This window comes from Haliaeetus leucocephalus, unplaced genomic scaffold, assembly GCF_000737465.1.
Source record: "Haliaeetus leucocephalus isolate CR32 unplaced genomic scaffold, Haliaeetus_leucocephalus-4.0 Scaffold871, whole genome shotgun sequence".
Lineage (NCBI taxonomy): Eukaryota > Metazoa > Chordata > Aves > Accipitriformes > Accipitridae > Haliaeetus > Haliaeetus leucocephalus.
The window spans coordinates 2,155,099-2,177,628 of NW_010973307.1; the positions used below are offsets into that span (position 1 = coordinate 2,155,099).

Sequence of the window (22,530 nt, forward strand, 5' to 3'; positions counted from 1 at the left end):
CATTGCAAGAAGATCTAAGAGCCCTGCCATGGACCATGATAAACTCATGCTTGCTAGTCTGAATGTAAGCAAGCCATGCATGGCTGCTATAAAAGTGTTAATAAATCTGCTTTAAATAGAAGTACCTCAATGGCTGGAATAACTAAGAAAAGTGGCAGGGCGGGGGGGGGGGAACCATGAAGTGTGATTCTGGGTTTACTTGAAATGGAGTGGTGAGTTTAGATCTCACACAGCTATGGAGATAGCAGGCGTCTGTACGCAAATCTGCTGACAGCAGCTTTGCATTTTTTAACAAAAGGTTGGGAGAATGGGTTTAGGACTGAGATGCCATTTAAACCCATCTTACGCAAGCTGTCATCTTACCAGACAGGTCCAATGAAAAGGGAAAACTAGCAGTTGGCATAGCAATAGAGTTATGACACTTGCGCTCCACTTAGAGTGACATTGCTCATCTCTCGATGAAGGTAAAGGTGGCAGGGACCTTCTCACCCCAAATGACACCTGCCAGGTATGGCCGTTGAGCACATATGAAAGGCAACTATCATGCACACAGTAGAGAACAAAGCTCTTTGGAACAAAATGCTTACTTAAATCAGGTTTTGTGCTGTGGATTCCCACTTCCCCTCAGACAGCTCAGTCTCCACATGACAGCTCCCTCCTGCCTCCTCTTGTTCAGAAAGGTCACCGCTCTTCCCTTCTGGGCCCGTTTTGTGCTGCTGCTCACTCCGACCGAGAATCACTACATCTCTCTCAGGTCCACCTTGGATTTCAAAGCATGGCTTGGCATGAGGTGCCTTCCAAGCAGCAGCTGACAAAGGCTAACTTCTAAAGGCCACCTTAATCAGTTTTTCCAGAGACCAAGAACTTACAGATGAAATTACTGGAGCTGGAGGCTGTAGAAAAGAAAGTCAGAAACTGTTTTCTGCACATGCTACAAAACTGTAACCTAATACTCAGCCAAATCATGTAGCATGCCCAGGGCCAGCTGCAGAAAGTATACAATTTAGCTCACCATAAAACACGCACCTAAACCACATCAGATAAATTATATCCTACAAATGCCCTTATCCTCCACTCCCAACGATGAAGGCAGCCACAGATAACTAACTCAGAAGCAGCTGCCCATGCTGTAGACATGGGAAATGCAAGAATATGAACCCCAGCTGTGGGGAACACGAGGACACAAGACACTGCACCAAAGGGAACAGACTAGTCTGGTACGGCAGGAGAGAGACAAGTACGACACATGGCAGCTTGCTTTGGAAATGCAAACAGCTTAGCAGAGTGATAAAGCATCAGCGGACAGCAGCAGTGGAAGAATCTATGCCTTTTATTTATTTATTTCAGAAAAATACTTTTGTTGAGTTTACCACAAAAGTCATTTAACAACAAACAACAACAAACAAAATCCGTACAAAAACTTAAGTTGACAGGAAGAATGAAACAAACGGGATAAAATATCAGAGACTGTTACTTTCCCCCACCCCCTCCAAAATTAGGAAATTTGCACTGAAGCATAAATATGGAAGAACAGAAATTTTCCTCAAGTTCCTTTGCTGGTTTGGTCCATCGAGTTCAGCATACTCGAAGAAAAACTACGTGCCTCTGCCTGGCTTTTACAACAGCCACCCTTCCCCGCTGCCAGCAAACCCCCACACACAGCCCCAAGGCAAAGTAACAAACTTCACAGTTTGAGTATAAAGCCTGCCAAACCATCTATTACACACTCACGAAGTTTACCAGAAGGCTGTAAATCAAACCCCATAAACTCCACCTACTGTTGATGCAAGTCGGGGTCCATCTACCAAGACTTCATCTAAGGCAAGAGACAGAGGCTGCTGTAAAACCCCACGCACTGCAGCAAGGGCAGGGTAGCTACAGGCTTCAAGAGTCACTTGGAGGCAAGGGGGAGGCATCCTAGAGTAGGTGTTCTTCCCTCCAACCAGGAAGGCTACCAAAAATACATTTTAAAATGGTCATTTAAGGGTAAGGGGACCTACAGGGGAACTGGAACTTGTCTTCTTTACTACTAACCCAAATATGGTAAGTCAGAAGAAAGAATCCTAAACAAAAAACAAAAAACCCAACAAACCAACCATGCAACTGTAATGCCCCATAACATAAGTCACTCAAAAATTATATGTGAAATGCTACATCTGTTCTTCCTCTGCCCCTTTCTCTTCCCAAGCCCATTCCCCAACTATCTAAGACAAAAAGAGAGAACTGCTGCTGGTATTTCACAGCTCTTCTAGGCTAGGGCAGGAAAACAGTATGCTTCACACCAAAAATCACAGACTACTCAATCCCCGACCTTCTTAGGTTGCATAATGGACACAGACTACAAAAGCAGCCTCAAGCCCACAGGAAGGGTGCAAGCAATAGCGTTACTGGAAGTAAAGACTTGAAGTTTTCCATGGTCTCTTAACACTTTCTGCACTGTGGTGGACAAGAAATCCTGTTTGGGGCTGGGTCTTTCTGGTAGAAGACACAAGGCTTGACAAGATGGGGCATGAGAAGAGCATCCACTCGAGGAAAGTGAGCTCGCGGCATCTTTGTACGCAGAGCGGTCAATGAAAGACTGACCACTAAGGGCTTGCAATGAAAATATTCCGTTTGGGAAAGAAAAAGCTCTTTGGGCTGAAGAGAAGGCTTGGTCTGCTGAGAAATGACATGGACGTAGAAGCAGTTACTGCGGGCTTGCAGCCGAGGGATGATGCTCACACTAGAAGACAAGAGATAGAAGCAGCCTGTGGCAGCCCCTCCAACGGAGGGTGGATTGCAAACCTCTGGGATGACAGCGCATATTGCCTTACAACAAAGGCTCAGCTCAAAAAAAAAAAAAATCCTGCCACGTTTGGGTATAACAGGAGAAGGGTGGGGATTTCTGAGGACTAAATATAGGGGAGGGCAAAAAAAGCCCCATCATCTATAGGTTTAAAGAAAAAAAAGAAGAAAAAAAAAGAACACATGGAAACATTTCAAAAACAAACTGTCCCTTTTACTGGTAGCTCTATCAAAAAGAAAACAAAAAACACATAAATGTTGCATATGCTGTACATACGTTGTAAAGAGGGAGGGCGTTCAGCTACTGATATAGTACACAGATCAAGCGTACGAGAGACTACATGGCAACATAAGGCACTTGGGATACAAAGCATAATTAGCTACTGGATGAAGACGCAGGATTGTGCAAGTGGAAAAGCTGCCTGAAGCGAAGCAGGCAGGAGGAGGAATCATTCAGCAGCCAGTTTTTGGGGGGACTGTATGTGTCACCTGTTAACAGAGCCAACACCTCGGCTGCTGCGAGGCAACGGCTTTGCAGAAAGGACCGGCTGAGGCTCGAGAGATGCCAGCCAGCAGTCGCTCTCGGAGGGCACGTGGCAGCGGATGGCTGGGGATGGGAAGAGGCAGCAGAAAGGAAAAACCTCTCACACTAGACCTTTTCCACATACTCCCTAACATAAAGCTCTTTTCCCCCTTCAATCACATTGCACCGCAAGTACTGTCGCTGCCTCTGTTTGAGCCAAAATGTGTATTATCTACCCGGCAAGGGCTATGAGGAGCAATTGCAAGATACCACCAAAGGCTCTACTCCAAAGTCTCCTTTCTCAGTTCCCCTGAAAAAGGGGAGATCCCTCTCCTGCTAATACCTCTCATTTGACGCTCAGAGGTCATGGGGCTGGAGGAACAAGTGGAATTTGATCAACTGTCCTCGTGTCCCTGCACACTTTCTCCCTCCGGTGCCCAGCATTAGCTGGGGCTCAACAAGGAGAGGGGGAGGAAAGGAAAAAAAGACACCTACAGAAGGAGGAAAAAAACCCAACCCAACTCAAAAAGGGGCAGAAAATCAACTGCCACCCGTTTCCCCAAAACACAAACGATGCAGAAGACGACCGCGCCAGCCTCAAGCTAGAATTGCACTTGGAGAGAGCCAGCGATCAGCCGCCCGAAGGGCTGAGCAAGGGGCATGCCAAGGACCGCACATGTCCCTCACCCGCAAGGAAGGTGGACCTCAATCCTGGCTTGCATATCGAAGAGCACCCCAGCTTCCCCCAACCCTCTGCCCCCTCTTTCTCGCCCAGCCAAGAGAGCATACCGCTCGCCTGCTCCTGCTGCGGCGAAGCAGAACTAAAGCTACAGCCGGCTTTGCTGCACGAGAGGCACCAACAGCAAAGCCAAGCTACAGAAACTGCCCCAGAGGAGAGCTGTGGGGTGAGAGGTGCCCGTCTACTGCACGCCTACCGAATCTAGACGGGTGCATGGCACCCTAAAGAAGCTCGACGAGCTGGCACTGACCCACGAAACCCTGGGCAGGAGATGCTGCTCCCCAGCAAAGAGGCAGCAGGGGGACCAAGCCGGTGGGATCTGGAGTTCCCACGAATCTCCTGCCAGCACATACGGGTGGCAGCGGGCAGGAGCAAGAGGAAAAGTGGTCTGCAGCAACAGATGGCCTCTGAGGTAGATTTGAGACAACTCCATCTGCCAACAGCTATGCGTCACAGGTCAGGCTTTTCCTAACATGCAAGCTGCTCCTTGCAGCCCCGGCTTCCTTCCCCTTCCCTGTCATCTCATTCACAGCTCAGAAAGGGATGAAGGGGCTAGGTTTTTTGGAAGAAACCCTGCATTTGATAGCACCTTGGGTGGATACAAGCTCTGTATCCTTTGGAAACAAAGAGTGAAGCTGGTGGCTGCCGATGGTACGGCTGCACTGGTACGGTAGGGATGAGGAAAGCTAAGGCGACAGCATGAGGGGCACAGTCCCATTGATGCGAAACCCTTTGCAACAGCCAGCTTGCTCATCTGGACGTGGTCACGAGCCATGAGAACACCAGGTCCATGAGGCACACGCAAGCTGGCAAAGGGCCTGGGCTGACAGGAGCCAGGCCAGCGCTCAGAGCAGGGCAGGACTCAAGATTTCACATGGACCTGAGGATGCTGCTGCCCCACGACAAGGCACTGCGAGCTGCAGAGCCCCAAGCCCAGCTCTCGGGGGCTGCGAGGTCCAGAACAACTACAGGGCAGCTCACCTCCTGCAGCCAAGAGGGTAAGAGGGACCAAGCTGTACCAGAAATGCTGGGGCAAGCAAAGGCTAGAAGGCGGGTCCTGTAAGAAGAGGAACATCTCTCCCTTCTCCTCCCTTTGGAGGAACGGCTCTCCAAAACTAGCTCAAAACCAGGGCCCAGAGGAACCCCACTTAACCAGAAGTCCACCATGAGACAAGACAGAGTTGAGGTTCCTCCCTCAGACCCTGGTCTCTATTTGCAGCACCACCAGCCTGTGGCACTTGCCAAGCATTGGCCAGATGTGCCCCAGGAGAGGCTACTCTTGCCCAAGAGCATCCCCGAGCCTCAGGGTCACGGAGCCCCAGCGCATTCCCCCAGGAGCCTGTTCCCGTAACAGACATGTGGTGCCTTCAAGCTGCTGTGGCCCTGACCCTAGGGCTCAGGGAAGCACCATGGAGAGAGGGGAGGAACATGCTGTAGAATCAAAAAGGATTGTTCGGAACCACCTACGATGCATTTGTAACAATAATCCAAAATAACCAAACACTAAAATAGAAAAGAAAAAAAATTGCACACTGATTTACGATGAAACAGAGGAAGGCAAAACCGGGAGGGTTGGAAAAGGCTCCTACGAGGGGAAGGGAGCAGGGAAAGGGACCTTTTTGGTTTTATTGCAAACGGTTCAAGAGAGCAAGAAAGGAAGGGAGGAGAGCGAGAGACACCTTGGGAAGATGACCGGTTTCCAAGCTGTTCCAAGATGACGCTCGTGAGGACCGGGAGGAGGGGCTGCTGCTTAGTCCCGGTATCTCGCCCTCCTCCCCAGGAGCCAAAGCCTTTCTTCTACGGTGATTTCAGCTTCTTGGTTCGCGGTGAGGTGCCGTTCTCTGCTTTCACCACTCCGTTTTCATGGTAACCTGGGGATGAAGAGAGACAACTTTGTCCCTTGCAAAGGCCAAAACCTTAACGCTCTTGGGGCTGGCCCGTAGACACAGGGAAAAACCCCCACCGTGGCATCACCCTGCTGGGGACCCCCTGCACTCAGCATAGAGCAGGAGGCACCACTGCGGCATTGAGGATGCTGAACCACAGGACCGATGCCTCCCACGGTGCCACCCCACGGTACACCGGTCCCAGCACTCACCCGAGTCCCTCTTGAGCGGCTTGGCTTGCTGCTTGGTGCCAGCAGCGGCAGCGGCTCGCTTCCGACTGCTCTGCTCGTTCCAGTACTCCCGCCAGCGCCGCAGCTGGAAGTGGATGAAGCGCCACATCACCGAAGCCTGGAAGAGGCACACCAACAGCAGCACACTCATTCTGGTAGGGGCGGAGAAGAGGCAGGCTGAGAACAGGGGAGCGAGGCCACCACCAGCCCAGCCTTCCACCCACACCGGTGCTGGTGGCCGAGGTCCCCCGGGTGGCTGCACCGAGCACTGGAGGCAGGCGCTGTCCCTCCAGCCACCATCTCTACTTTCTGCCATCCCCTGAGCTCGGGACAGCCACTTCCCTTTCCCTCCTCACTACGGAGCTCTCGGGTGCTCAGGGCATTGCTGACTCTTCAGACTTTAGGGCAGGAATGGATGAACAGGATCATCTCAACCAGCACTGCCCAAACCACAGCCTGCACACTCAAGGTAAGATGTCCCCAGCTGCTCTGTACAACTAAAAGGTGGATGTGCTTGGAAGGGAGCTAAGAAAGTCCCCCAATCCTTAGGCATGCCAGTAGTCCATGGCTTCAAAAAGCTTGGGAATGACCAGGCACCTGTCCTAGCAACTTCTGAACTGAATGTACAGCTGCTGCATGGGTGACAAAGGCTCCCAGTCTTGACAGATGGACTGCAACGCATAGGGAATGCATCCCATCCCCTGCTTCCCATGCCAACAGGCAGCAAAACACGTCCAAGCTGAAGGGAAAACTCATTTTCATTGACTGCATGCCTGTAATAGCGGTTATGAGTGCAGAAGGGAGAGCCTGCAAGCCTTTACCTGAGGTACCTGCTTCCACTCATCTGTTACACTTCACTCAAGGAACAACTTATTTGCTGGCTTTTCCCCTCTGCTGTGGCTCCGTGGCCTTTAACCCCTCCTCGCTCCTTCCACACCATCCTGTCTCGCTAGGACCTTCCCTAAAGGGAACCTAGGTCAGATCCCCACTGGCGTTTCCAAACTCAGCAAAAACCGCCCTGGGATAACACAACCAAGGAACATATGAGAGAAGTTTCCACAATTCAGTCTTCATGTGAAGGGATGCAATAAAAAAAAGGCAGTAGATATGGTAGGGGACATTCCTACCTGAAGAGGATATTGTTGAAGAGAAAGCTGAAGAAGTTTCCTCTCTCAGGGTTGAGGGCCTGGTTCTCCACCCGTGGCAGCCCGAAGCCGATGACCAGGATGTACAAGGTGAGGGTGAAGAGCCTGGTGACCACGAACACGACAGCCCAGACATTAAACCTGCAGGAGGGCAAGCAGAGGTGTCGGCAGAAGTAGCCTCCAGTGTTGAGCTAGAAGGTAAAAGCAAGCCCCCCGTCATGCTGACGGCTTTCCTGGGCACGGAGGATGGAAGCCGCGGCCAGCTCGCCTGCTTACAGCTTCTCGTTGTTCTCATCCGTGAAGTAGACCAGCCGGGCCATGTGGAAGAAGAATTCGGCTAAGTACTGCAACAGCAAGAGGATCAGCCCCAAGCGGGTTAAGCTAGGAGGGAAGAGAAAGAAAAATGCATCACTGGGCTGGTCAACCTCAGTCCTTCATATCCAGCGTCGGCATCTCACCTGCCATCCCTGAGCTGCAGCACGCACCAGCCCAAAGCTGAACCTCTCTGCAGCAATTGGGGTAGGACTGGAATGGGCAAAATCCCTGTCCCCAAAACATGAAAGCAGCCCAAACCAGTAGCAGAGCTGGGACGGGTCCAACACAAAGCCCTCACCACCGGCATCGCGGCTCTGTGCACACACTCAGAGGAAGGACAAGAGCTTGCCTGCCTGTGCCATGCTGGGAGAGCACCCCAGGGTGCTTCCCACACCCAGGGGAGATGCACCCGTCAGCCTGCCTTTTGGGTCCCTGGTTAACATTTGCTTTACGACGCCCTGTGAACAGAGACCGCCTCGGCACTCACATAACACCGCTGAACTTCTTCAAAATCAGCTCTGTGGGTCTGTGAAAACTGTTTGACTAACAGCCCACAGTCGGGGGGTCAACTTCAATACCATCTGCTTTTTCAACACTCGCTTTTATTCCCTTTAAGCCCCCCGCCCCGCTGAGGCTTCCCAGGTTACTCGCACTGCAAAAGGACCCGCTCAGCCCCATCCGTGGCGCGGGACGGGACGCCGAGACAGCCGACTCACTTGAGGAGGTACGCGCCGGCGATGTGCACCAGGTAGAGCGCGATGCACCGCAACTGGCGGGGAATCTCCTCCTGGCAGGGACAGAAAGCCGCGTTAACCTCTCGCCCCTCTTCACCCGCCCTCTCCCAAAGCTCACTTTCCCCAAAGCCGGTGGGTAAACCACCTCGAGCATCCCCAGGGTGTGCGGGAGCACCCGCCTGGCTCTCACCTTGCGAACTTTTTGGAAGTAGAGCTCCGGCAGGGCATGCAGCCAGTACGCCAGCTGGCACAGGTAGAAGAACTTCACCTGGAACCTGAAACGCAGGGATGAGCCACGTGAGCCAGCCTGGAGCATGGCAGGACCCCAAGGACCCGGGCACCGGGGAAGGTGTCTGGCCACACAGCATTGGGCAATCCCTCCACCGCTTGGAAGTCATAGGATTTAGGAGGCATCATTTCTGGGCTGACATTATATGTTGAGCCCAGCTAGCCATGCCTGGAGTTTATCCAGATGCTTGTGCTGCAGTCTCCATGCTCTCAGCAAACCTCACTCTTGCAAAAACCCAAGAAGGGAGGATTATCCCCCACTTTGTTTCTACTATGAAAAATGAAAAGCAAAGAGACTTGCCCAAGGTGATGCAGGCAGGAAGCAGCCAGGATGAGTAACCAAGCCCACAGGACTTTCATCACAGAGGAAACCCTCTGCGGGCAACCCTCCAGAGCCAGAAACGAGATATCCCCCATCCCCTGGGATCTCACTGCAGTGTCCTTGCAGCAGGGTGTGTGCAAAGGGTGCTGCGCTGTCAGCACCCCACTCCCAGCCGCAGGAAAAACCATATAGAGGAAGGAAGTGGTCAGCCCAAGAACAAAATGCCCTTGCAAGTGCTTACGGAAGATAAACATGAGGGTAGTTTTCCCACAGACTTCGGGGGTTTGATATGTATCCTTCCTGAAAAAGAGAAAAGACGCAAGCCTTCAGCAGAAGAAATAGGCAGGGCACGGTTACGACGGGGTGGGCTAATCCTACAGCGAAACAGGGAACTGGGGATGACACCCGAGTCCTTTCAGCCTGCAGTAAAAACCGTGTCCCCCGCATAAGCCAGGGCTCAGCTCTCCAAAGCTCAGCTGCATTCATGGGTCTCTAGCACCCCGCTCAAGTTTCATGAGGCCCCCGTGTTTGGGGGTTGAAGGTTGCTCGCTCGGTCGCACAGAGAGCCCCAAGTTCAGGATAGGATGCTTTGGGGTTTGGGCACTGCAAGAGGGATGCTCTGGAGGCGTGGGGGTGAAATGCTGGTAGCACGGCTACTGCTGTGTGTGGCCTGGGGGGGCTTCGTCCCCACCAGCATGTCCAACCCGAGTATCACTTAAGCAAAAAAGAAGTAATTCTGAAGATAAAGGGGAACAGAAAACGCCTACAAAACCAATTTAATATGCATTGCATAGTTTAATTTTCCACCTGCCTGCATTCGCCTACAGCCTCTTGCCTTATGCTTGCAGGGCAGATTATAGGATGGGGCTCCCTTCTCGTTCCACGCTTGCACAGCTCCTGCCACAGGGGTGCTGCATTGGGCTTTGCAAAGAGATGTTGGCATGGGAAATTCATCCTGCCCACCACCTCCCTGTCACCGTCATCCATACCCTGTCTGCCCTAAGCCCTTTTTTCAGTTGGGGGGGGCCAGGGGAAGTGCAAGTGCTGCAAAGGGTGACCTGCTCTGCACACGTGGGGCATTCGGGGAGCACATCACGGCAATGCGGCTTTGCACAAGAGGCTACAGCCCCACGGCTGGCAAGGGATGGGTCTGGCATTGGGTAAGGGCAGTCCAAAACCAGCGGCATCGACTGTTTTGCCAAAGCTTCCCTCCCTGCAGCCCTATGAGGCAGTAGCAGTGCCAGCAGATCCCAGAAATGCAGGCCTAGAAGGGGGTAGCGGTTTTCTAAGGGGGCTGGCAGGACCCCCCCAAGCAGTGGGGAGGGGACCTACCCCCAAGCATCCATCCCCAACACCGCCAGGGACCACAGCTGGACCCCAATGGCCACCAGTAGCCAAGCATTGCCATCACTTCATGCTGCCAAAATAGTCAGATCTCTCCAGTGATGCCTGTTCTTCCCTCCCCCTTCCTCCCCAAAATGAAACATTTTCACTCCAAATTTTTCCCCCAGCAGTTTTGGGTTGAAACATCCCCAATGAAACCCAAGGCGTGGTGCGGTTTCCCTGCTCTCAGCAATCCCCTTCACTGCCAGCTTGCCAAGAGAAGGACCAAAAAGAGAGGGATCACAAACATCTGCCCATTAGCCCCATGACCCTGCAAGGGGCATCCAAAAACCCCAAGGCACCGAACGCAAATAAGGAGGAAAATAAGAGGCTGAGAAAGACAGGAGGTCCCAGAGCAGCAGATGGAGGTGATGGGGCCAGGCAGGATTTCTGGGATCCAGCTCCAAAAATATTTCACAGCCCATTTGCTTCTGGCTTGCATGAAGCAGGAGAAGGATCTCCCCAAAGTGCCCTTACTCAGTGGTTGGAAAGACCCACCACCCTTGAAAACTAAACTTGCCAAAATGTGCCCATGTTGGCCCAGGGGCTGGCTAGGGACTCTCTGTTGCCATCAGGGTTTTGCGCTCCAGAAACCGCAAATCCCACCCAGGGAACCCAAAGCCCAGCTAGCCCCGTGCCTTACCGTCACCACGACGTATAAGCACCAAATCACGGAGGTGAGGTGGAAGGCAACCAGCTGTCCTGATTCATTGAACTTGCTGTGTTTGACCTTGGAGAGATGGAGACGCCTGTTGATTTTCTGGGAAGGAGCAGAGGGAGAGAAGAGGAAGAAGAAAACATGAGCCACCAGGTGAACAACCCCCCCTCCTCCTCTCCATCTCAAGCAGCCCCAGAGATGAAGGCTTCCTCATCACCACCTCAACCCCCAGACCACCCCCAGAATAGCATTTAACTGCAGCAGGACCACGGCCACCCCCATAGTACTTGAGATATTTTGGCGACTTGAGACACCAAATGGCACTCACGTCCAGGGCGTACTCCTGCACCACCGCATGCAGGATGATGGCAATGAAGATGTAGAAGAGGATGGTGACCAGATCCGTCAGCCCATAGTGATACTGGACCAGCTCCCCATCTGCAGAGACCAAATGGTGGGTCAAATCCCCACGACCCAATTTCCAGGTAAGGGCTTAAGGGTTAGTGGGGGGGGGGCTATTTCCAACACGCAGCTTGGATGGGGCCACCAGGGAGGTGGAGGCAGAGAGAGAGTTCACAACTGTGCCAGCGGCTGCAGGGCTGGAAAAAAGGGCTCTAGCCTGAGTCAGTGCATTGGCAGAGGGTGGATGGTTTCTCCTCTAGTAATTACACACCTCAAGGGAGGTGACAGGACCCTTCAAACTTCTGCCAGAGGTGAGGGGCTGGGGACAGCCCAGCTGTGGAGACAGGAATTTATCAGCCTGGAGGGACGAAGACACAGAGGCAGCACTGATGCACGTGATGGACAGGCAGAGCTTGCTCTCGCCCTCCAGGACACCCGACTGAGACCATTAGGGCTCGGGATGGGATTTCCACCCCCTCAGTTATCATCCAACACCCAGTCTCTCCCACTCACCCCTGAAAGCTGCTGGAGCAGGATTCAGCTGCCTAAACGCAGATGCCTTGTGCTATTACAAGATCTAAGACAGCAGCACGGGGCTGGCGTATGAGAAATAGGACCCACGGGAGGCCCTGCTCTTCTGGAGCAACAGGAGACCCAGCAGCGCCCAAAATACCCCAGACATCTGCATTTAGGCAACTATTTGCAGCCCTGCAGCTTATGGGCAAGAAGCAGAGTCAGGGGAAAGCTGCTATCCTCATGGCACGCTGCAGAAAGCATCGTGATGTGAAGCTCAGCCCAACCCCAGCTGCTGCTCTCCCTTACCCTAATCCTGTCCATCCTCTCCTAATATCAATGCTGGGAAGTGACTTGTCTGTCACCAGCCCTGTTTACCCTCAAATAAAGCTTCAGTCCAGATTTCTAAGATTTATGAAATAATGAATAGATTTATGAAAACACCTGGCATAAAGATGTGAAAAAAACCACTGGTCCTTAGGAGCCCGCCAGCTGGGTGCTGTGCAAACTCAAAGGTAAAAAAGTTGCCTGTATCACAGAGCCCATAATCCCAGATAAAGAATTGCAAGACTAAAGAAAATAACATTATGCACATGTGCGACTGCTCTGCTTCCTCTCCTCTCTCTAGGGCATTTCAGAAGCTGCTCTAGCAGGAGCCGTACGTGTGCTGAGCATGGGAGATGAGAGCGAGATCTGCCGACCAACGGGCAACAGCATCCTTGTTGTGAGGGATGCGAGACAGCCTTGGAATAATTCAGGTGAGTGATAACCCTTCCTCTGAGCAAGCTTGCTGCACCAAGGTCTCTCTCTCCATGGCATCAGCTAGCTCATGCCCTATATTGATACCCCAATACCTGGTCCTGGTGAGATGGTTATGTGCCCCCCCACTGCGAGATTTTTGGTATCAGAAGAGAATAAATCACTTCATGCAACAGCAGCAAAAGTTGTCTGGGCTGTGCCATAGGGAAGCGTGGGCCACAGTTTAATCTGGAAGCTGGATGATTTCTTCAACCATAATGTTCAAAGATTTTAAGGGCAGACCTTTTATCTTCCACATGTCTGCCTCATCCTAGTTTCAGTAATCCCAGCAACCCCGCTCTTCCCTTGGGTGATTACTTAAACACTTCTAATTAACTGCAGTTTTTCTGCCACCAAGCCAGGCTCTGTGCCCTGGGCGTTTGGCTCATGCTGAGCCCAGGGCTTTACCCAAACCACCTCCTGCTGCCCCCCACGCCGGTGCCCAGATTGCTGCCAGCCCCAGAGGGGCTCTTGCCTAGGAAGGTAGCTACTAGCAGCCAAAATGTAAGCAGGGACCGAGCCTCCAGCTGCCTCCTGGCTGGGAGATGGGGCACATCCTCTGGTCCGTCAGGCTCAGACATGCCCCAGCTCTGAGCCTCCTTGAATTACTCTCCATGTGCATCAGGACCATAAGCTGCCTGAAGCAGGGATGCTGTGCACCACGTGCATCTCCACACCCTCACCTCGTGCCATCTTCAATAAACAAAGCAAGACGGGAATTATCTGCACAGCCCATGCTGCTTAGCAAAGAGCTAAATCCCTCCTGCTCCTCGGCAGGGCACAGAGTTACTCTGGGCATGCAATCAGGCAATTTGATCTTGCCTGACCAGACTTGGAGGAGCATCCGCACCCTGCAGAGCACACGGAGCAGTCTGACCATGGCAGAAACAGGGTAGAGAGGAAGCCCTAAAACCCCCTGGAAAGCATTTCTTCCCAACCACGGCAGCACGAGGGCTGGCAGACACAATCAGCATGCTCTGAGCCACTCAAACTTTGCTTTTCCCCCACATATCTTATTTTTTAAATCTCCTTTACTACCAGACAAGGGCCTGAGCAGTGTGCATCAGTAGAGGGTAAGCCCAGGCCAGCCAGCAGCAAGGGTTTGGGGCAGACCACGACTCGACCCTCCCCTTGGGGTATCCGCAGCAGAAGCATCTCTTACCTGCTGTAGGCACACTAACATTATACTGAGGTAAGATAAACAGGAAGGCAGTCTTGGCTGTAACCTGTCAAAGACACACAGAGGAGAAAAAAAAGCAGATCAGCTGTTGAATCCATTCTTCTGCCACCATTTACTCCCCTTTCCTACCGTGCTGGGAAAGGAAAATCGTCCAGGCAGATGTGCAGGCATCAGCCTCGCTCACAGAAATGCCCTTCAGCAAGGAGATTGCTAGGGAAGAGGTTTGCCAACAGGGACTTGCGATTTGGGAAGGAGAAAGGGATATATAAGAGAGGAAGAAACCTGGAAAAGCAATGCCGCTGTAAAAGCCACCAGCCAGCCTGACAGGGGAAGCTCCCCTCTTCCCCTCGAGGATAAGCATCCCTCCAGTAGCATGGACCATCATCACGTGCGACCTGCTGCTCAGGGGACACCAAGAGCCCAACCCAGCAGGTCATTTGCAGTAATTAAAACCCATCCCTCATTCCCATCCACTCTGGACAGCCACACCAGGAGCCCAGCCCAGGTAGGGATGGCAGCACCCGAGCAAGCTCAAGCCCCATGGGCTACGCATTGATTTAGCCCCCGCATCTTTGCGGAGACTCCTCTAATAACAGCAGCCACGAGAATGGTGAGGCCAGACCCCTTTAGAGACCATGCAGGCGCTCATGAGGATCTCACAGGGCAGGGGAAAAGCAGGTCTGGCAAAAGAGCTGAACCTCGTGCTGGGAACAAGATCCCAGCCACATGTCCGGCATCACAGCCTGGCCCAAAAAGGGGGGGGGAAAAAAAAAAAGCAAAAAAAAAAGCCTGAGATGAGACATCAGGCCCCCTGCAAACCAGGGCTGTGCTGCTCGCTCTTAATTTATTGCTTTTAATTCAAGGGAACGATCCTCCGAGCAGTGAAGCAGGAGGCTTTGTGGGGACAGAGCAGAGCATCCCATCCCAGTGCATCTGCAGGATACCCCAAAGCAGCATCTCCAAGACCAACGCACCCCTGAGCCAGAGCCACAGCAAATTCCAGTGCACAGATGTCTGACGCCAAACACGCCTTCATCCCACCCAACCCCACACTGGCAGCAGGTCACCAGAGATTTCTACCTTTCTGATGGCTCCTCAGCCACCCCCCAACGCTTCGCGAGCGCCCAACCTCATATGCAACCAGCCAAAAAACCTCCCGTGCCCGTCAAACACCGATGGAGATGAGCTGCGTTTTGCACAGACGTAGCTGCAACTGTTTTGGAGCTGCAGGCTATTAAAAACCCGGCTGGAAATATTGCTTCATGTCTTGCGGGACATAGCTGCGTGGGGGACACAGGGGCTTTGCCAAGTGTTCCCATCCTGCCCCCCTGAGCATTGAGCAACCGGCCAGCGGCTCTGCTCTGCCAGCACAAGCGGTGCTACCCATCTTCTTGCAGCCCTGGCTGCAGGACAGTAAACTCCGTGGCACGTTTTCCTGATGTTTGGGGATTTGTTTTTTGGTTTTAGTTTTTTTTTTTTCCCCACTTAAAAAAAGAAATCCTGTATGTTGGGCTCTGCTTGAGGAGTAGATGCTAGAAGCTCTCTGCCAAGGGAGATGGAGACCACGGGCAGAGTTTGGGGTGGTAATGGAAAAAGTGCATCGCCTGGCCTCAAGCGGGCTTAAGCAGACAATTCTGGCTCTTGCAAACCTTGCTGGCTAGGAAAGCTAAGTTGCTTCATCCCAGAGCAGTACAGCACAACCAGGACCTGGACTTTACATCCAAACCTCATCACAAGCTGGCGCAGGCATGAAACAAATACACGAACCCAGCGGTGGCTGTGATGCTGCAGGGATGGGTGGCCGTGTCATGGATGTGCTGATGGCAGCAGGCACTGTAGGTTTTACGTCTTACCCAAGTGCCTGGCTGACATCCAGAGGTGTGAACATCTGGAAACAAGACATCATCTCCACATGATGTCTCCTAACCTGCTGGAGGGGCCACAAGCCAGACTTGTGGGTCTGAGAAAATGACCCCGGAGCATCTCCGGGGTGGGGAGCGATGCCTGCATGGTGCTCAGCCCTGACACTGTTTGCGAGGACTCTCCTGATCTTTTCTGGAAGGCCTGGTAGGAAGGTTTCCTCTATAGATACTTGAGGATCAATCAATGCTTTGTCCCATCTCTACACCTGCCTTTGCTTCCCATGGACCAGAGGACTACCAGCAGCTTCAGAGGCAACCTCTGCACCTCTTCACCCCTCCACCTTTCATTACAGAGATGTAGCGGGTTGTTTTCTAAAGCCTCCGTAAAATGTTTCACAGCCTAAGATAAATCCAACCTCCTGGACGTAGGCAAACTCCGGACAGACCGATTTCCAGAGAAGAACTGCCTCCCTCCTCCACCTGATGGATGGGAAGCCCAGGCACACACCTGCAGTCACTCACCAAGGGCCACAGCAGCAGCTTCGGGGGCCAAATCTGAACTTTTGGGTGTCCGACCTCCCTATCCACCTCTGGGCATCTCACAGACTTGACATGGAGGGAAAGTCTCTTGGGCACCAAAGGTGTTCCTTTCTCCTGCAACTGGTCGGCAAGTATTCACGCTGACCACGGAAACATCTGAACGCGTGCAGGATTTCACCCTTTGCCCTGGCGCAGTCCCCACACATGCTGTGGGAACCAGCAGGACTTTAACGGCCAAGGCAGCATTTTCAGAGGTTGGTCCTTGGGCTTTCCAAGGGCTCAAAAGACTGCTTGCATCTCATTTTGTGAGCGCTTGCACCTCCATGCTTTCCTCGCTGCAATCACACGAGAAACCCAGAACAACGCACTTATCATCTGGCTTAGCTCTGTTCTCCAAGACCCACCACCCACCAGGGTCCTGATCATGCCCCACACCCTTGGCTGGGTCACCTCCACCTCCCTGCCCCCACCACAAGGACATCTCATTTCAGATAGGAAAAGAGTCGTTTACAGCAGCTGAGGCCGCTGGAGCATGAAACACACGGGACAAACCACCTTGAGCAGGACACTGGTGACACCACTCCATCCTTGAAGGTGGAGGACACCCTGCACGTCCACAGAAGGACACGCGTCTTTTTGCCATTGCTGACAACGCACACCTTGCCAGAGGGCACGGAGGGACAGGCCACTCGACCGAGGTCCTAGCTGAGCTCCATCAAGTGAACATCAGGCTCCAAAATCCCACCGCTATAGCCGTAACCTCCACAGCATCCCCTCTGCCACGTCAACCGGGAGCGCTCATGGTGCGCCCATTGCTATACAGCCTTGCGTAGCATATAGAGACAGAAACCCCCAGGCTTCCTTGGCTCGGGAAGGAGCGACGAACACCGGGAATGGCGAAACTTTAGAGCTCGCATCGAGCATTTTGCAGGCGGCCAGAGAAAGGAGAAGTTTGTAACGGGAAGAGCAACGTGAGGATTATTCAGAGGCACAAGACGCTCGCTGTCTGTTTGCTCTGAAACAAGATGCTGGTATGGGAGAGGAAGCACCAGGCACGCTCCTGCCTTGCGGGGCAGCGAGCAGAGCTGGAGCTGCCGCAAAACTGCTGCAGGAGGGGGCAGAATCGGGCCTCTCCAGGTATTATTGTATTTTTTTGGTCATGCTGTGGGGCCACCTCCTCAACCTGCTTCTTTGGTTTTCCCCTCTTATCTCCAGCCTTTTCTCAAGGCAGCCAGAAGTCCAAATCCTACAGAGCATCACCGTGACTCGGGAAGGGATTTTTATACGGTGGGAGAGGGATTTGTCTGCGTGGGACGAGCTGAGTGGGGACTGTGTAGGAAAGGCTGTATATTCCTCATTCGTTCCTTGCCCTGCATTAACGGCACCTCTGTGCAACTCACCACTGCCCAAGGGGTGAAGGAGATGTTCCCCAGCCCAGCATCATCCTGCCTTGCATGAGGGATGTGCCTGAACCAGCTAAATTTGGGAAGCAGTTGTCCCAGGGGCTCTCTACAGCCAAGCAGAGGGAACAGCATCTTCAGCAGCAAGTGGGTTTCTGGTGGTTAATGACAGACGCTAACCCGAGGACCAAAGGGCAGCTGGATGGTGAAGAGGCAAAACTCAACGTGTTCATCAAGACCACAGTTTCCTGCCATGCTCAGAGCAGCCAGGACAGGGCTCGGGCTGAAACCTGGACAGGCTGTTTCTCATGGAGAAATGCAGCTAGAAATCAAATCAGCGCATCCACCTCACAGTCCTCGATGGCAGGGCACTGGATAAAGCCAAACGATCCCAGCACTACTATGCATTTACTATGCATCTACTATCCACCACTATGCATCTACTCCTTGATAATGCGGTGACCAGGAAAATTCACACCCCCGCTGGCCTGGAGTTTGCTTCCTAATACAAAGCAGCAAAGCTCCCCCCACCCTTTTTAGAAGATGCTGGTTTTTTCCCTGCCACAAAACGCTGTAAGAGTCCAAACCAAAATTCCAATTCCGCTTTTGCAGGCACGCAAGCAGCTTTTAACAAAGGCATCTAAGCACACGCACCCAGGCAGCTTAGCACCTCTTCCAAAATCTACCTGCTGCGACTCTCAAACCCTAATATTTTCAGAAGCGAGGGATAATTTTTAAGCATCCTTCGCAGAGAGGTACCGGGTCACTCTATGAAACCCAGTTCCCTTCCCAAAAGCCTCAGCCCAGCAGGATTTGCAGAGTCCGCGCTGTCTTCAGCCCAGCCGGGAGCCCCCAGGCACACAGCCATCCCCACAGCTCTGCTCGGGTTCAAACAGCTTCGGAGGAAGGAAACGGCTCCAAACCTCTGGCAGGGGAGGCTGGGGGAGTTTCTGCAGTCTGAGCCGGGAAAATATTTCCAGGGCTTGAAAAACAACTCAAACTAATTAAAGATAAAATGCTGTCTGAAGGCTTTTCTCACAACTTAGGTTGTTTTCCCCCCTCCCCACCAGCTGGAGTGTTTATTGAAAGAAAAACTTGTTGATCCACGGTACGGACTGACACAGGCTCTATATGTAAACTAAAGACCAAACTTTGGACCAAAGCCTTTAAAAGTAAACAGCTAGCTTCGACAAAAAACCCTCCCCGAGGGCGGCGCAGCCCCTCTGCTCCCACAGACACACTCGTCCCCCAGCACGACACGATTATCATCGCCTCACGCTCCCTCCTGTTTATTCCTTTTTTAAAAGCAGACTTCAATTCTGTTTCCCCCCACCCCCTTCCTCCAACTCTTCAGCCCCCAAGCCGCCCGCGTGCCTCAGTTCCCACATCTGGCAAAGACCAGGGGAGGCAGAAACACGGTTTGTTTTCCCTCGATAACGATGGGAAGGCCTTAATTTTTGCAGAGTACTACGGAGGGGACCGGGGAGGGGAAAGTATATTTAGCAGGAAGCCTAGAAATAGCAGCTCATTCGTCAGCCGCCTTCGTTTGACAGTGTCACAACCCAGTGTTTGGGAGACCGTGACTCACTGCCACGGCTCTGCGCACAGAGGAAAGCCCAACAAGGGCACAGCATCTCTTACAATATAATGTTTTATAACTTTATTACCGTCACAGCATGCATAAGCATCAGGAGCTGTCCTCTGCTTGGCCTGTGAGCTTGTGGCAGCCAGTTCTGGGCATAAAGGAGAAATAAGACTGAGCCTCAGTTTCCCCATCTTACAGAGGTTATGACAGCAGCCCCCGCCTAATATAGAAGCCCCCCCAAAACCAGCAAGGTCTCCCCAAAACTCAACCCACACGGAGGCTGACCGATCCGACACCGTGCACAGGAGCCGTCCCAGATGGGACACAAGTCGCTGGGCAGCTCCAGGTTAAACCCAGCATGGCCTCGGCTTCATTTTTCTGCAAAGCAGGGTGGAAAAAGATATGCAAAGCAATTTCTGCACAAGGATGGAGAGCACCTGTTTCGCATTTCTATACGCAGTCACTTAAAATGGGTTTTGACCCAAAAAAAAGGGGAGATTTTTCTTTCCAGGCTCCAGCCCGCTTGTGGATGGAGCGGCCACGCACACGCAGCAAAATCCCTCCCTGGCACCATGCAGATGTGCGGCGGGTGTGTTTTCACACCCTGAAGGCTTAGGGCTGGCCAGAAAGACAGAAATCCCCAGTGCCCAGCTCAGGATGCCTCCTTTTGGGGGGGCCCCCTCCAAGCCCTGGGCTTCCCTCCCTAAGCAATACCACGATCAACTAAAACGCACACAACGCTCGAATAATCAAGTCCAACGCACCTGTAACACGGACCAGCAGCCTCGTGCCACGCTCGGTGCCCTCAAATCCCCTCCCTGGAGCCAGGACGGCATTTTAGCGACGCAGCCGGCAGCGAAGCCGGGCATCAAGTGAGATGCAAAAGGTATTTCCATTGCGAGTGGTACCTTCTCCCTGCCACGGAGAAATTACCGGGCTGGCGGAGCCCATTGATCCGTTCGGATAGGGAAGAAGTTGCGCGCCCAGAAGGATGCTCCAGGCTTACCTCGCGCCGTGCTTGGGGACGGGGAGACCCGTGGCAGCCCTCGAGCATCACCGCGAGCAGGGTGCCAAAGCGAGCAAGCACTCAACTCCCGGGGACCGCCTGGGAAAAGGTTAAAAATCCTCCACAAAGAAACCTCCCCTGCAGGAAACGACCTATTGTGAGCAGGATTCGGCCCTTTCCGCTGGGCTTAGCCGTGGCCACCGGCATCAGGGAAGATGGGAGCCCGGTGCTGGGGTGGGAAGCTGGGAAGCAGGGCACGGAGGAGGAAGAGGAGGAGAAGGGATGGGGACATGTCCTCCCCACCATCGCAGAGGAGGTGCTGAAAAGGTGTAGAAAGGTAGAAATACCTGAGCTGCCACCAAAACTCGCTGTAGAGGTGGTGCAAATGGGAATGGATGGTTTGGAGGGCTGGGGAAGAGCAGAGCCCGATTTCTCCTCCAGGTGAAAAGAAAGCAGAAAGAATAAATAAAATAAAATAAAATAACCACAAGGACCAAAAAAGTTGTCCTAAACCCTATGCCAAGGGGAAGACGAGGGCACATGCTACCAAGCAGGGACGCAGCCCGGCGGCGCAGAAAGAGCACCGAAAGTCACCCCGGCACGGCGAGCACCGTCCCCCCCGAGGTCTGCCGTGAGAGCGGTGGCACCAGCAGAAAACAGCTGCCTCTCAGCAACCAGGGGAAATTTAACTAAAAAACATATTAAAAAAAATAATCAGGAACACCACAAAACCCACCCTGCCACCACCTCCATGGGGCGGGGGGGGCTCATCGCATCGCATTCCAAAACCGCCCTTGGAGCATCGTGTCAACCAAAAGCCCTCGCAGCAGCGAGCCCAGGTACCACCTCTCTGGGACGGGGTTCCCAGCATGCAACCGCAGGCACCAGCACCCCAAAAAAAAACCAGCTGCGGGGAGAAACCCTGACAGAGATGCAACCTCAGTGACTTTTTTTTTTTTTTTTAAAGTACAGCTACGAAACTTTGCAGCATTTGCATGTGGTTTTGGAATACAGCTGGCCCTCTTGGGTTAGTTTTGAAACCCCTCTGACCCTTAAATAAATATATATATGCGCAAGCACATCAAAAGGGTTTTGTGTACTGGAAGCGACTCGCTCATTCAATGCATTTGCAGAAAAAAAATAAAGGCGGGGGGGGGGATAGAGAAAAAAAGAAGGGGGCTGCCACCGGGAGGGTATTAAGGAAATGGATTTCCTCTTCTTGCGATTTGCTACAGAAGGAGCCTTTCCTCCTCCACCAGGCCCCCCGGCCACCCCTTTCCCGTCCGGATTTTGCTTTGAAACGTGGCACTGCGCTGAAGGGGAGGGTTTGTGCGCGGGGAAGCGGGCGGGAGTTTTGGGGGGTGGAGGGGGGGGTCCGATCCGGCTGAGCTGCTGACCACGGCTCGCAGCCACCCGAGGTGCCTCCGCTTTGGGTGCCCAGAGCTGAGCGAAGCTGCACGGCGGTGGCCTCCAGCCCTCCCTTGTCTCCTCCCCAAAAGAGGAGAGGAAAAAGCAAGCTGGGAGGGAAGGAGAGGGAGCAGGGGGAACGCGGCATTCCCGGCATGGCTCCGTATGGCGCTGGGGCGGTGGCGGGGCAGCGGCCTTCCCGGGGGGCTCCGGTCACCCCGGCGGGGCGAAGGTTTTCGGCGGAGAAGCCGGGGATGCTTTTTCACGACCCGTGGCAGAGCGGGATGGCCGGGATGGGGAAAAAGCCGGGGAGCTGCTGGTGTCTGCACGAGGCCCAGGAGCTCCCGGTGCTCGTCCCACGGTGCGGGGTCAGCGGGCTGCGGAGAAAACAACTGGAAAAGGGCTAACGTTATAAAAAAAAAAAAAAGCAAAAAAATACCACCACCCCCCGCCAACTTTTCCAATAACTGGAAATATCAGTGAGGGCTTGACTTGTGGCCGATGTACCCCTCCGTGGTTGGGAAGCGGCGCGGGGCAGGAGCAGCGGTGGGGTTTGCGGGAGAAGGGGGTTCCCCCTTTCTGCAGCTGGGGACCCCAGGGCAGGGCTGTGGGTGACAGAAGGATGTGCCACCCCCCCCCAAAACCCAGTGCCGGGTTGGGTGCCTACTGGGATTTTTTTCTGGGGGGAAAGACACCTCTGTGCTGGTAGGAGATGGGGAATGAATGGGGTGGCACTCTGCACCCCTAGATGGAGGGGGGGGGTATCCCAGAGCCCCCTCCCCAAGAGGGATGGGGTCACTTCGCTGGGGTGCAGCACCCTGAGCAGAGAC

General features: G+C 53.2%; 1 protein-coding gene across 1 annotated transcript; it reads right to left on the reverse strand.

Annotated features, from left to right (window-relative positions):
* Positions 1 to 5,106: 5,106 nt before the first annotated feature.
* On the reverse strand, positions 5,107 to 20,341 carry TRAM2 (translocation associated membrane protein 2). Its single transcript, XM_010583201.1, has 11 exons — positions 20,294 to 20,341; positions 13,883 to 13,946; positions 11,336 to 11,445; positions 10,993 to 11,109; positions 9,208 to 9,266; positions 8,547 to 8,631; positions 8,339 to 8,409; positions 7,584 to 7,688; positions 7,290 to 7,448; positions 6,145 to 6,314; positions 5,107 to 5,917 (listed from the first exon to the last, which is right to left on the reverse strand). The coding sequence occupies exons 1-11, from the start codon at positions 20,339 to 20,341 to the stop codon at positions 5,844 to 5,846; spliced, it is 1,062 nt and encodes a 353-aa protein (XP_010581503.1). The 3' UTR covers positions 5,107 to 5,843.
* Between the last annotated feature and the right edge of the window lie 2,189 nt (positions 20,342 to 22,530).